At 51.3% G+C, this 15,805-nt stretch overlaps 1 protein-coding gene across 1 annotated transcript in view; it reads left to right on the top strand.

The window, feature by feature from the left end:
* tet3 (tet methylcytosine dioxygenase 3) overlaps positions 1-13,695 on the top strand; it is a gene marked incomplete at its 3' end in the record, with an annotated part of 51,858 nt that extends 38,163 nt beyond the window's left edge. The window contains exons 6-13 of the mRNA XM_080531559.1: positions 2,607-2,697; positions 7,955-8,048; positions 8,859-9,067; positions 9,536-9,686; positions 10,113-10,202; positions 10,850-10,987; positions 11,402-11,774; positions 12,011-13,695. Coding sequence (XP_080387685.1) covers positions 2,607-2,697; positions 7,955-8,048; positions 8,859-9,067; positions 9,536-9,686; positions 10,113-10,202; positions 10,850-10,987; positions 11,402-11,774; positions 12,011-13,695 — 2,831 coding nt within the window. The remainder of the gene's footprint in view (positions 1-2,606; positions 2,698-7,954; positions 8,049-8,858; positions 9,068-9,535; positions 9,687-10,112; positions 10,203-10,849; positions 10,988-11,401; positions 11,775-12,010) is intronic.
* Positions 13,696-15,805: the final 2,110 nt, after the last annotated feature.

Raw genomic sequence — 15,805 nt, forward strand, 5'->3', positions numbered from 1 at the left:
AAGTATTTAGACCCCTTCACTTTTTTCACATTTTTGAATAGATTTGCCATCAATCCACACACAGTACCCTATAATCTAAGTAAAAACGTTTTTTAATGTTTGCAAATGTATTAAAATGTAAATACAGAAATACCTCATGTACATAAGTATTCAGACCCTTTGTCACTCTTAAAATTAGGTCAAATGCTAAATGTCTTCAACAAGTCAAGTTGAATTGAGTCCACCTGAGTGTAAGGATAATAGTTCATGTTATTTCAGAATGAATATCTTTTGTTTTTATAGTCTCTGGTTTGCATAGAAACCACCGCATGATACAGCTGCATGTCATAAACTCGTGTAGAACAGCTGGGAGTCTGAATATGTTTTCAACAAGGCAACAACTCTGCTTCTTCCGCTACGACTGCTAAGCTAACTAGCTAGATGAGTGTAAGGTTGCGTTCTTAAAGTCGCTCTGAGAGCGCTGGAGCGCACACTGGGCCCGACGTCATAGAGAAACCGAGTCATTTGATTGGACGAGAGGCATTCCACGAGTGCTGATCGGACTTCCTGAGTGAATTTACGAACGCAGCCAGTTTTGAAAGCGCGTCGCCTTGCGCCGCGCGCCTGTTGAGAGTTATATTTAATTGTATTGCGTCATCAAAACACGGCCACTATTCGGTGGTAAACATTCGGTGTTTTCACACATTCGGCCGAATACCGAATGTGCTTTATTTTGCGATATTCGGCCGAATACATTCGGTGGCCGAATGTTCGGTGCATCCCTAGTATGTATAGCTACTGAAGTAGGGCTAGTATGTATGCAGTACACTGCATTGTAGAGTATGCAAAAGCTACCATTAGGATTGGGCAGGTTTAAATTACCGGGTGACTACGGTATTTAAGGTTATACCGGTTTATTTCTGACAGTCCCACCCCCTACAGTCTCCACCCGTGTTTTGCCATTATTACACCCACCAATGTTTGTTTCATAAACATCCTACAAATTAAACTGTCACACAAGCGTCACAAGGCATGATCAATAACTCTTATCTGAGGTGCCCAAGGGGGGAGAGGAGGTCGTCAATTGGACATTTGGGCTGGTCACGATGTGCCAGAGAGAGAAACTGCTTGAATTTGCTACAAGTTTCTAGTCATGTTAAAAGTCTGCTAAAAAGGTATTACGGTACACCGAGGTATTTTGGAGGGAAAACATACCTGGGTTTGTGAATTCTAATCCTGGCCCGAGCCTGCAGGAGCTACCGTATATAGCTAGCTAGCGGCAACTAGTGGTAGCAGATGAACCGTATGTTCGCTAGTACCTAAACGTGTTGAGCCAGACTGTTCGCCGATATATTAGGTTTCCTTAACATGGCTCATAGTGTCTGTTAACTGACACATTATTATACAAATAAATAAACGTTGAGTCCCGGTAAACAGAGCCTGTCTGTCTCTAAACAGTGGACTGTGTGCTCAGCGGGGGGGGGGGGGGGGAGCAGCTGCACACAACACTTGCTTTGCTGTGTGCTGTAACTAAGAGTGAAGGCCACCAGACAACAGGTCTCCATAGCGAAGCCTAGTTACACACTCCCCTGTCAACACGGCACCCAAACTCCCTGTGGAACCCGGCTCCCTTACAAACACACATACTTTGCTCGCAGGCACGTACGCACGCAGGCACACACACGCGCACGCAGACACACACACACACACACTCTCTCTTTATCTCTCTCTCTACTTCTCTCTCTATGTTCCCCTTCCACACACACACACACACACACACACACACACACACACACACACACACACACACTCTCTCTTTATCTCTCTCTCTACTTCTCTCTCTATGTTCCCCTTCCACACACACACACACACACACACACACACACACACACACACACAAAGCAAGCAGGGTTTTCTACTCTACTTCATTCTGCTCAGCTGTTCAAAAGAAGAGAGCCACTATTCCCCCTCACACAACTATGCATGCCACTCCTACGTAGCACTTCCTGCCTCTGACCACGCCCTGGCTGCCTCCCCTCCACTGTCAGTGGTATGTGACCTCAGATTACCTCAGAACCAGACACACACACACACACACACACCGCACGCACAAACACACACACACACACACTCCTTTACACACACAGACACATCTTGACTCACTCACTCTCACAAACAGCTCTGCTTCTTCTGTGCATAGTGCCACCAGCCGTGCTCCCAGTGATAACAGCCACTGCCTAGAAGACATGTGTGTGTGTGTGTGTGTGTGTAACATGGTCACATCTGGCCACGGTTCCTCTTCGCCTCTGTGGCCTGTTAGATGTGAGCAGTAAGCTTGTTTAGCTCTGATCCTGCATCCTGAGGTTACTTACACACGGTTCTACCGGCTGTCCCTTTGGGAGAACCCTGCGAGGAACCCTTCTGTTGGAAAAGGGTTCTCTCCAAGGAACCCAAAATAAAAGGGGTTCTTCAAAGGGTTCTGTCACAGGGACAGCCGGAGAACCCTTCATGGCGCTGCACCTTTTAAAGAGTGTACTGTACTGTATGTATGGAGGTCATGTCTAACCCTGACCTCTGTGTTTTCTCTCTCTCTTTCTCTCTCTCTCTCCTCTCTCTCTCCCTCATAGAACAAATCCTGGAGAAAGACGAGGGCCCCTACTACAACCACCTGGGCTCCGGGCCGACTGTGGCCTCCATACGAGAGCTGATGGAGTCCAGGTGAGACATCTGGACTAGGCCAGAGGGAAGAGACAGAAAAACCTCACGACCCCAAAACAAAAAAGGCGTTTGAGACATATGAAAGCGATGAGCCTCTCTCCCCTGGTTATTTCTCCCAAACCAGAACTCTCTTTGACACTCCCTTCCTCCCTTGCTCTCTCTCTCTCTCTCTCTCTCTCTCTCTCTCTCTCTCTCTCTCTCTCTCTCTCTCTCTCTCTCTCTCTCTCTCTCTCTCTCTCTCTCTCTCTCTCTCTCTCTCTCTCTCTCTCTCTCTCTCTCTCTCTCTCTCTCTCTCTCTCTCTCTCTCTCTCTCTCTCTCTCTCTCTCTCTCTCTCTCTCTCTCTCTCTCTCTCTCTCTCTCTCTCTCTCTCTCTCTCTCTCTCTCTCTCTCTCTCTCTCTCTCTCTCTCGAACAGAAGGTTGTGTAGGGCTGCTGGAGCCCTGGCACCAAACCCACTCACAGCTGTGAGCTAGCATCACTCTTCCCAGCTCTCCCTCTGCTTTGCTTTGCTTTGCTTTCCTTTCCTTTCCTCTCCCCCCACCCCGCCCCTCCTCCTCCCCCACTCCTCTGATCCTGTCCCCAGGGAATCCCTGACCCAGAATCCAATAGGATGGAACAGGAAATATCAGTATCAGCAGAACGGGAAGGGTTCAGCTAGGCACAGATGAGATGATAGGAAGAGATGGATGATAGGAAGAGATGGATGATAGGAACATCAGAAGAGGAAGATAGGAAGAGAAGAGATACAAGGGAATGGGAATGAGACGCCAGAGAGGAGAGGCGATGAGTGAGAGAAAGCGGAGATGTGTGTTAATCCCTTAGCGATGGAGAGAGAGAGAGAGAGAGAGAGAGGGAAGTAAACATTCACTTAAAAGATACGTTCAGATGTTTGGAACCAAAATCTCAAATTTGGATGTCAATGGCGTGCCTTAGACACGGGAAAGCGTCTTTGAGTGTCTAGAAAAGCACTATATAAGTCTAATGTATTATTATTATTATTATTATTATTATTATTAGACGGGTACAGACTCTGACTGCTGATGTGGTGAATTCGCTTGGTTTTGAGCAACTTACCGGCACCAGTGATTACCCTGCACGAGCCTACAATGGGAAGTGATTGGGGCATATTACATACACAACAAAAGGCTCCAAAACACGAGATTGGCTTCCAGAAATCGGAACAGAAATCCTTTTCATTTCAATCGTCATTTACCAATTCACTGCCATTAAGAGTCAGGCTCTGTAGGAGCAGACAGGAGTATCTCATTGGCCTTTTGCGGATTCAACATGGTCGACCTCCCGGGTCCTCACGTGTGGTGGGCTACGGGCTGAAGCCAGGGGGAGTGACTGGTCATATTGTGAGAGGCATTTCTGTTTCTTTAGAGCGGTGACTCATCAGTCGCTTGAGAGGGCAGAGTGAGTGTGTGTGGGGGGTGGTGTTGTGGGTAGGGTGGGAGGGGGAGGGGGGGTGGCTCCCTTTGTTTGTTTGAGAGGTGACGTAAGAACTAAAGCCCTCCATAGTCTCCTGGCTGACCTCCCGCTCCACCTCTGACCCCCTCGCGGCCCACCCCTGTGGAGAGAGAGCCCGCTCCCCTCCCACCGCCTCGCGGGCCCTGAATGGGTTCTCATTCACCAGAACCACATGTGTTAGCCGGGCTAGGCCCGTTCAGGGGGACGCATGATCAGAATGACAGGTATGATGCAGGCGGGGGGAAAGGTTGAGCTGTGAGCGGGACATCTGATGTGACGCACACAGGGACATACGCGCACGTTCACACACACATAAGCACACGCACACACACAAACGCACACAGGCGCACACACACACACACACACGCACAGACACACAAACACGCACGCACACACATACGCGCACATTCGCACACATACGTATAAGCACACACACACACACGCACACTGGCACACACAAGCACACACACATATGCACACACACACATAAGCACACACACACAAGCACACACACATACATGCACAGATACACAAGCACACACAAGCACACGTACACACAGACACACACGCACACACACATACCCGCACATTCACACACACATAAGCACACACACAGGCACACACACATACACGCACAGACACACAAGCACACACAAGCACACACACACACACACGCACACACACACAAGCACATGCACGCAAATTATGCACACACCCCCACAACAACTTCACCCTGTACCAGGTCTGAAAAGAGGTCAATCTTATGCAATGGGACCGACAAAGTGTTAAGTCCAATTCCCCTAATCAAGACACTGTCACCTGTATCAGATAGCTGGGAAAATGGCAGGGCAGATTTCAGGACAAAAGATTCAGACGCACCAGTGTCACGCAATATCCTAACTGGAACCTTTTCCCCACTCCCAAGGATAGACACAAAACCATTCGTAATGAAAGGTGCATAATTTGAAACAACCAGAGATTTCTCATCTGGCTGCACACAAGACAAACTGGGGGTAGACCAAGCATCTTCAGTAACTGCTAGCACAACCGATTTTACCTCAGGACCAGAAAAAGACCTGGTTTTGCCCTGAAGGACAGGACACTCATTCTTCCAGTGACCTCCCCCCCGGCAGTAGCGACAGGCTCCTCTTCCTTGTGAGCCTCTATCAAATCTAAAGGATGGGGTCTCATTCCTCGCCTCAAAACTAACAGGACGAAACCCAGATGAGCTCCGCCTCTCACTGCGGCCCCAGTCACGAGCACGTAGCTCCCCCAACCTGCCGTTGTGCGTCAAAACAAAGTTATCAGCTAACTCTGCTGCCTCAGAAGCTGTACACACCTCGCGTTCACCAAGATATACAGCAAGGTGCTCAGGAACAGAATCTCTGAACTGCTCTAACACAATTAACTGACACAACTCCTCATAGCTGGTAACAGATGAGGCAGAGCACCACCGATCAAACTGTAACGTCAACTCACAGACAAAATCAACATGAGATTGCTCGTTACGCCGCTTTGCAGTTCTAAAACGTTGGCGGTACGCTTCCGGAACCAATTGATAAGCACGCAAAATTGCAGCTTTAACTAAGGAATAGTCCCTCAGTCCTACTTAGAGCAGAGTAGGCCTCCTGGGCTCCACCCGTAATCACGCTCTGTAGGAGCAAGATGCGGTCTGAATCAGACCAACGTCTAACCTCAGCCACTCGCTCAAATAGTAAAAAAAACGAGTCAAGGTCTCGCTCATTGAACTTAGGCACAAGTTTTAGGTTATTAACAATATCAAAATGGGGACCCACACGTTCCCTAGCGGGGTCGGAATCATAGAGAGAAAAAACCCCGACATCTTTACCCTCTTTAATTAACTTAAGATGCTCCCATTGAAATTCTAATTTAGCACGTTCTGTATCCTGACGGATTTTTCAATCTCCAATTGAACAGTTTTATCATAATTTTGTTTGCTTTTCTCATGCTCTTGCTTGCTTTTCTCATGCTCTTGCTGCAACAACAACAACTCCTTCTGTTGGTCAAAAGTCAAATGACTACTCACGGGAGTTGGGACAGGATACCAGCTTGAATCAGATTGTCCATCACGACCGTTCTTAAAGTCTCCTTGAGACGGCTAACAGTTTTACTTATTTCAATCTTATGGAGTTCCGCGATTTTCAAAAGTTGGTCCTTACCACATCTCTCTAACAACTCCACTGATGGTTTCTGCATGAACTCTTCGACAATAGAAGCCATGATTAATGTGCACGTAACTACTATAACAACAAATGCCTCCCCACCTGTTGAAGCACACAAAACAGTAGCAGTCGCAGTCGCACCGAGCGCAGCAATGGAGATATTTAACGGAGCTTCCCCAAATCCTAGATAGCTCAACCCTAGTCTTCGTAGTCTTCGTGTGGCTTCGTGGTGGGTAATTACGCACTCAATACCGCTAACACGGAACAAGTAACCAGCACGCTGGCGCACTCCCCCGTGCTACGGCGATGCCTCCGAGACCACTGCTCTAGCCACGGTTACCACACAAAAATAATTTTAAAAAACAACAAAAGCCCAACGCACTCCCCAAAGGAAATACGCCGCTATGCCTACCATGGGGTAGAAGGCATCAGCTCCTAAATCTCTCACCACTGCACAAGGAACAACCACACTCCTACCTAGGTGTCCCAACAGATAGTAGAGCAAATGGCGTCTCTAGCCTGGGCAAGTGTCTGGAGACAAACCGTAGTCCTCTCTCTCCCCCAGCACACAAACAAACACAAATAACTGTTGGCACAAATCACAACAGAAAGGTAACTAAGATGCCACAGCATCAACAAAACAATACCCAACTTATCTCCCAAATTTTTTAGCGCTTAACAAAGAACCAACCAAAGAACAACGAACCAACGAACTAACCAATTTAACAAAGAACCAACCAAAAATCAACCAACCCAAATCACTGAAACTATCAAACAGTGAAACAAAAGAGCGCTAACCAAACTACAACAAAAGGTCCTACAACAACTAAATCCGACGGCCGAGCCCCCATTTGTCACTAACCCGGCTCAGAGAAAGTGACAAAATAGGGAGACAAGTCGAGGGTAAAGGTAAATGATTATTTTATTAATAACTAAAGAAAATAAGTAATTTAGAAATGGGATGTGATAGTCAGTCTATCAGTTGTGTAGGGTGTGGGTGAGTGATCTGTAATGTGGAATGTTGTAAGGTGTAAACAAAGGAACAAAACGTTGCCACTAACAAAGGAGTCAAAAAAGGATAACCTGTATGGAGAGAGAGAGAGAGAGAGGGACTGATCCCCAATGCACAACCTAAATAGGTACAGGTGTGCTACATCAGCCAATCAGGCCTCCTCTCCCCACTGCCATCCTGCAACACAATCAGAACAAGACAGCAGTGGAGGGAGGAGACCGTAACAACACGCACACACACATACTGGCTGACTGTGTTTTTTGGGATGGTTATATTGGGCGTGGTTTGTAAGTGTCATGCCTCTGTGAATATCAACAGAGGCGTGCGAGAGGCTGCTGGCCAGGAGGGCGGCGAGGCTGTGGGCGGACTTCATGAGGTTTCTCTGGACCCGTGTCCAACTCACACAGGGTCCAAACGTTGGCGTGTATCACCATGGTAACACCACGGTCCAGCGCAGAACGAACCAAATTGTCATTCTGGGGATATTCACAGTATCCCAACGCATTTGAAAACTCGATAAGGCACTTTTTGCTCTGGAAGATACTATACTGCCATACCTGCTCACCTCCAACTCTTGTTTTCCTGTGCGCAGGTATGGAGAGAAGGGGGAAGCGGTACGCATCGAGAAGGTGCTCTACACGGGCCGGGAAGGGAAGAGCTCTCGGGGATGTCCCATCGCCAAGTGGGTGAGTACCAGCAAACCACCTCATCCCCCCCCCCCTCCTCCTTCCCCGGCACGACCAACTCCACCTAACCCCCCACTCAACACACTTTCTCCCCCCCCCCCCCCCCCCCCCCCCTACGAATCCCACACAAAAAGGTTTTCCACGTAACGTGCAAAACCCCAAGTACAGGCCACCGCCACTCCTTTGGGAGCGTCAGGCTGTCGTCAGATTTGCGTCGTCTGCTGTCGATGTTCTCAGACGTTTGAAACCAAAACGAACGCTGCTGCTGCACACCCCCGAGAGACACGAGTTAACCAATGAGAGAGAGAGAGAGAGAGAGAGAGAGAGAGAGACGTTGTGCTGACAGCTCTGCCAGCCAATCAGGAGAGAGTTACAGGCGCAGGCAGTAAACGAGGTGTGAGATGGAGACACCTTGCAGAGTGTAAAACAGCAGGGGGCGGGGGGGGGGGTCCCTCCCTCCCCCCTCCCAGCTGGTGGCCTTGCCCCCCTCCTCTCTCCCTCCCCCCCTCCCACACCCTTTCAGACACCCTACTAATGGCTTTATGGATTCAGAAACAACCACCATGCTTAGAGGCCATTAGTGGCTGGTAGACATGAGGTGGGGGGTGAGGGGGGGGTGTGGAGGGGGGTGGAGACAAGAAGGGTAAAGTCTAGCTCTTAACTCCTCTCGCTCTCTCTCTCTCTCTCTCTCTACTTCCCTTTCTCTCTCGAAACACTTTCACCCTCTTACTGTCTCTGTCTCCCCCCTGTCCCGCCGCTCTCTCTCTCCCCCTGTCCCTCCTCCTCCTCCTCCTCCTCCTCCTCTCCCAGGTGATTCGCCGTGGCAGCGTGACGGAGAAGCTTATGTGTCTGGTGCGCCACCGGGCGGGTCACCACTGTGCCAACGCCCACATCATCATCCTCATCATGGCGTGGGAGGGCGTACCGCAGGGGCTCGGCGACAAGCTGTACCGCGAGCTCTCCACCACCCTCACCAAGTTCGGCAACCCCACCGTCCGCCGCTGCGGCCTCAATGACGAGTGAGTGACGGGGCTGTACCCCCCCCCCCCTCCTTCGCTGCCCCCCCCCCCCCCATGCGCCGAACACTCTTGTCGCCTTTGACATCGTAAGCTGACCATGTCACATGTGTCACAAGGCAGCCGTAGTAGAACACGCTTGTGGCCTTTGACATCGTAAGCTTACCATGTCACATGTGTCACAAGGCAGCCGTAGTAGCATACCACCTGCCACAGTAGCATGAACTTAAAATCATTGCCTTTAAATGACTAAATGCCTTTAAATAATTAAGATTATATAATGATTGGAGCACTTTGAGCTGCAGCGTTTGTAGGAAAAGCGCTACACAAATAAAGTTATTATTATTATTGTTATTATAAAGTGAAGAGCTTAGGCCTTACGCAGTACCTGGACAGATTCTATATTGTTTTGGGGCTGATGGACTTGAATGGAGCGCTGACTGCGACTGTGCTCTCTGGCGCCCCCTGCAGCCGTACGTGTGCGTGCCAAGGCAAGGACCCCGACAGCTGTGGCGCCTCCTTCTCCTTCGGCTGCTCCTGGAGCATGTACTTCAACGGCTGCAAGTACGCACGCAGCAAGATACCCCGCAAGTTCAGACTGCAAGGAGAACGCCCCGAAGAGGTGAGCATGTGGTGGTCTGCAACCGTTTTAAAGGAAACACCTCGCCATGTTTTCTTTTTGGGGTTGTTTTTACATTCCATTATGTTTTGTGAGATGGAACCATTGGATTTTATGAATTACTAACTCAAAAATGTCAGCATTTTAAAAATAACACCACACAGGCATTAATAAACACCTAATGGATCAGATTATGTAAAAAACTATTTTTTTTACAAAAATGGAGATAGAACCTTATAATTCTAACGTCACGATAAAACAAAGATGAGGTTACAACGTTGCAAAGTGTCCCTTTAAGACGTTGAAAAGCTGACATGTCAACACTATTAAAGTCTTAGTTCTTTGCCTCAGTTTTTTTCAGACTTTATTTCATGTGGTGCTGTGTTGTGTTGCCCTGACCTGTTGTGCTCGTGCTGTGTCTTCTCTCAGGAGGATCATCTCAGGGATAACTTCCAGACGCTGGCCACAGAGCTGGCTCCCCTGTACAAACAGCTGGCCCCACAGGCCTACAGTAACCAGGTAAGACCTGCATGCACACACACACACACACATACGCACGCGCACGCACACACACACAGGCCTGCAGTTACTGCTACTGTAGTTAGGCTACAGGCTACACACACACACAGACACACAGACACACACACACACATTTTTACGTGTGTGTGTGTGTGTGTGTGTGTGTGTGTGGCCTGCAGCCTGTAGTAGCCTGTAGCAGTAGTACCTCCCTGCAGCCTGGTGTAGCGGCTGTAGCAGTAACTCACCAGCCACTGCAGAGGCCTGTGACCCTGTCCTCCCCCCCAGCTCCAGTTACAGGGAGTAGGGTACACAGTCCAGGGAAGGGACCCCTCACTGTCTGTCTGGGTGAATAATGTCCACAGTCCAGTTTCTGCTGTGGAGTACTACTTCTACTCCATTCAGAACGCTGTCAGAACAGCCAAGCTTGGTTTTGACCTTCATTAGTACCATGTAGGGGAACCCTTTGAAAAACACATCTTGGCTCGCTTCCATTCAGAACCCTCTGTGGAAAGGTTTCAACACGTTTTTCGGTACTAACTAGAAGCTTTATTCTTCTAAGCGTATAGCACGGTGTTTCGCTAGCTGTCGTACAGGGTATGACCCGTCCTGTTCCCCTTGTGTGTGTGTGTGTGTGTGTGTGTGTCCAGTGTCAGAACGAGTCGGCGGCTCCAGACTGCAGGCTGGGGCTGAAGGAGGGCAGGCCCTTCTCTGGGGTCACCGCCTGCATGGACTTCTGTGCCCACGCTCACAAGGACCAGCACAACCTCTACAACGGCTGCACCGTGGTACGACACCTACTGTCTCTCTCTCTCTCTCTCTCTCTTGCTCTCTCTCTCTCTCTCTTTCTTTCTGTCTCTCTCTCTTGCTCTCTCGCGCTCTTTCTTTCTGTCTCTCACGCTCTCTTTCTCTCGTCTGTTCGTCTGTCTCTCTCTGTCCATCTGTCTCTCTGTTTGTCTGCCTCTCTGTCTGTCTTTCTCTCTCGCTCCTTCTCACTCTATCTGTGCATGTCTATGTTGTTCTTAGGTTGTTCGTCTGTTTCTCAGGGGGGTAGTTGCCAGAGAGACTTGTGTGTGTGTCCGCAGTACAACGTCCCCCTGCCCGGTCACCGCCACGATGACTCAGCAGACACTAAACCTTGTCCCTTCTTCTTCTCTCCTCTCCCCTTCCCTTCCCCCCCCCCACCACCGCCTCTCTCCCAGGTGTGCACCCTGACGAAAGAGGACAACCGCAAGGTGGGGGAGATCCCCGAGGACGAGCAGCTCCATGTGCTGCCCCTCTACAAGGTCTCGCTCACCGACGAGCACGGCAGCGAGGAGGGCCAGCGGCAGAAGATGAAGTCCGGCGCCATCCAGGTGCTGGACAACTTCCGCCGCGCCGTCCGCAAGCTCCCCGAGCCGGCCAAGTCCTGCCGACAGCGCCGCCTGGAGGCCAAGAAGGCCGCCTCGGAGAAGAAGAAAGGCAAGCAGCAGGAGAAGGCGGCCGCGTCGGGAGAGACGCCGGAGAAGACCGCGGTCGTCAAAACGGAGGTCCGGCACGCTGGCTCCCCTCACCCCCAGCAAGGCAATAATAAAGGTGAGATGTGACCTTTGACCGTTACAGTGAACACGCTGTGTTTCTAGGGTATTTATTCAGCAATTCTATGGCTTTTATTCTTTATTAGCTGCCAACCAACGTCACCACTAATCTTCCTGTGGTCCACTCATTATAAAACATCAGATTAGAACAATGTTAGGACAAGGACAGATGAGAATGAAGCACCGGTGATCGACACACATCTTACTCTTCTTCTCTCTCTGTCCTCTTCTTAGCGATCCCTAAACAGGAAGTGAAGCCAACCATAAAGAAGGAGCCTGTGGACTGCCTCCAGCCCTTCAACGGAGCCCTGAGCAGCTACCGCCAGGCGGACCCCTACAACGTCTACTCCTACCCTGGCTACTATGCAAGGGGTCCCGGCCTCCCTTCCAACGGCCAGCCCCCTGCACCCGGCCCCGTCAACGGCTACCACCCCAATCTTCCGGCACTGCCCTACGGGTACTACAACTACCCTCCCAATGCACTTTTCCCCCCAGAGCTCCTCGGCTACGAGGGCCAGAACGACTCCAACTGGCCCAAAGCCAGTCCCGGAGCCAAGGCTGCTCCTCCTCCCCCCGTGGACAAGAAGCCAGACGTCCAGAGTCTCCAGGCCAGACTGGCTCACTCCTACCCCGGCCACCCCGAGCAGCAGCACGGAGACGCGGCCAACCAACGCAGCAGCGCTTACCCTCACCAGCCTCCGGACTTCGGCCAATCGCGGCCACCCTCGGCCTCCTCCTTGGCCTCCCACAGAGGCACCCCTGTCATCAAGCAGGAGCCCATGGACGTACCCGTGGACGAGGGCACTGGCAGCGTCACACTGCAGCCCGAGGCCTGGCCCGGGCACAAACCCAACGGCAGCATGATGCCGAAAAGCTGGGACAGTAACCCCAAACCACCAGGCCCTCCAGACTCTCCCTTCACTCCAGACAAGCAGCAGTTCCACCAGCGTTCCCTACAGTCTTCCCCTTACCCCCAGCAGCAGCAGCAGCAGCAGCAGCAGTGGAACACTTACCCCGGTCCAAACACCCCTATGGCCTCTCCCGCCCCCTCCCCATCACCCTCCCTGAAGGTCGCCCCTTCCCCCTCTCCCTCCCCACACCCAGGCACCCCCCGCCACTGGGACAGCCCCGCTCCCAGCCCCCAGCCCAAGGCCTGGCCCATGGGGTACGGCAACCCAGCCGGAGGGGGCTTCCCCGACAAGATGTGGCCCAAGGCGGGAGAGAGTCGAGGCTCGACCCCGCTGGGGCTCCAGGAGAACGCCTGGAAGTCGTGCGGAGGCTCCATGGCCGGAACCCCGTCCCCGGCCCCGGAGGGGCGCCTCTTCCCCGACGCCCTGCAGCCGCCGGATCCCCAGGCCTGCTGGGACCCCAACCGGACGGAGAGCGACGCCGAGAGCCAGAGGGGGGACCCGTGCGACGAGGAGTACTGGTCGGACAGCGAACACAACTTCCTGGACCCCAACATCGGCGGCGTGGCGGTGGCCCCGGCCCATGGCTCCATCCTGATCGAGTGCGCCCGGCGCGAGCTGCATGCCACCACGCCGCTGAAGAGGCCCGACCGCTCCCACCCCACGCGCATCTCCCTGGTCTTCTACCAGCACAAGAACCTGAACCAGCCCGTCCACGGCCTGGCCGTGTGGGAGGCCAAGATGAAGGTGCACGCGGAGCGGGCGCGGCAGAGGCAGCAGGAGGCCGCTCTACTGGGCCTCTCCCAGGAGGAGATCAAGGCCTACGGCAAGAAGCGCAAGTACGGGGCGGCGGGGGCGGCGGCAGGGGCTAGTCCGGGACCAGGCCAGACCAAGGACAAGAGAGAGGGGCCCGTGACGCGGCACGCCCCCACGATGCACACCACCTCCACTGTCACTGTGTCCCCCTACGCCTTCACCCAGGTCACTGGGCCCTACAGGCACTTTGTGTGAGGACAGACAGACGGACAGATGGACGGGCGAAACCTACACAGACTGGCACTGTAGAGTGGTGGAGAGAGAGGGGTGAGCAGGGATGGGTATCTCACCTCTCCCTCAGTCCCTGTGTGTCTCTCAATCCTCTGTGTTCTCTCTCTCTCTCTGGTCAGCTGGAATAGAAGGAGGGAGGACTGATTTTTCCTCGTGACTCTTTGTTTTGTTTTTTTACCTCATGTCAGGCAGCAGTTTAGGGGACCCCCCCCCCCTCCCCAACCCCCCAAACAGACACACTGCCTGTGGTGCTCTTCCTCCATCGCTTCTCCTTTCGTCATAGCATTTTAACGATTCCTAATTATTACTATTATTATCGATATGATTATGATTGCTATTGTTACTGTCAATGTTGTTATTACAGGTATTGTTATTATTATTATTATTATTATGAAGACAATGATTTGTTTTGTTTTTTGATATTGTTATTATTAATGATGTGATTGTTTTTGTTTGTTTTTCAAGAGGAGTCTGCCTCTCGGTCAAGTCTTGCTTTGTTGTTTCCATGTTTGTGGAAATGTGCTCTTTTCTTTTCTTTTGGTTTTCTTTTTGGCCTGTCATATTTCAACCTGTATTTGGAGGAGGGGCCTTTCTCAGCTCAGCAAGACACACACATGTGAATCCAAACAAACGGGAAAAGGAGGTTTTACCTAATAGGCTTGGCAATGAATGCTAATCATTATGACCAAAATAGAGTAAAGAACCGTTCACAGCAACAGCTACTTACTTCTCTGATCCACAATGCGAGTAGAACGTCTCTAGAAAAATCGTTCATGATGTCTCCAAACCACCTTTTAAATACAAAATAGACAAACCTCCTCCTGCTTGCCTTGCTATGAGGAGAAGGGCTCCTCTTCCCTCCATTTTCCACTCATCATCCACCTCACTACTGGTGCTGCACCTCCACTCCTCCGTTCCCTGCCCAGGGATGTCTCTCCATTTCCTCTCTTCCTCCTGGCACTTGATGCCAAATAAGGGTGCTCTTAACACAGACCAGGAGTGACCAGAACAACAGGCACTAGAAGTCCTAATCTCTTCCTTTGGTAGAATCCTCCCTTGAGGGGTGAGCACTTCCCCACAAAATGGTGCACACATACATTAACAGTACACACCTAATTGAGGCTGTTGTCACCCAGCGCAGAGCCACGCCTTACTGCTATCATAGGTCATCCTAACGCCCGGCGCACCGACCGCTGGTACCTGAGACACAGTGATGGGAAGAGTGTGTGGACACTAGACAGCAACGCCTCTGGCACCCCCATATACATACTGGTGCTTTCTCTACACACACTGGCACGAGAAGGGCTCAGTCCTGCTAATACTGTATATGGTGCTGTGACTCAGTATACTGTATATGCTTTGACTCAGTCCTGCTAATACTGTATATGGTGCTGTGACTCAGTATACTGTATATGCTTTGACTCAGTCCTGCTAATACTGTATATGGTGCTGAAACTCAATCCTGCTAATACTGTATATGGTGCTGTGACTCAGTCCTGCTAATACTGTATATGGTGCTGTGACTCAGTATACTGTATATGGTGCTGTGACTCAGTATACTGTATATGGTGCTGTGACTCTGATGGGTCTTTGTGTAGGGTGGTAAATCTCAGTCCTGTGTTGTGAGTAAGACCTGGTCTAGTCATCACGGCTGCCTCTGCGGTGCCCTCAGTCTGTGGGCTTTAAAGGGGATGTCTCAAGCGGGCTTTAAAGGGGATGTCTCACGTCGTGTTTTACAGTTAGCGAGCATGGAGTCTTTTTTAACCTCGGTCACAGTGCACCAGTGCAGGGCTATGCTGAAAGAGATCCATAGTGGTTGTGGGTCAGATTTACCCCCCTGCACAGAGAGCGGTCGGCCTGTTAGCTCGTGAAGCAGCGGAGCCCCCCGTTACTGAGGCGCCCGGCCCTGGCGGTCCTACAGCATGACCTCCCAACACAACACCATCATCCATCCATCAAGGCCTGTCCTGTCGAGAGGGAGGCTGGAGTAATTTCTCGATCGTGGAGGGTGGGGGGTCAGCCTGGTCTCAACCAAGGGAGCGTTGTCCCCTGGGGGGGTGGTGCTAATCAGGGG

The sequence above is a fragment of the Nansenia antarctica genome, assembly GCF_963989245.1.
Source record: "Nansenia antarctica genome assembly, chromosome: 5".
In the NCBI taxonomy this organism is placed as follows: Eukaryota; Metazoa; Chordata; class Actinopteri; order Argentiniformes; family Microstomatidae; genus Nansenia; species Nansenia antarctica.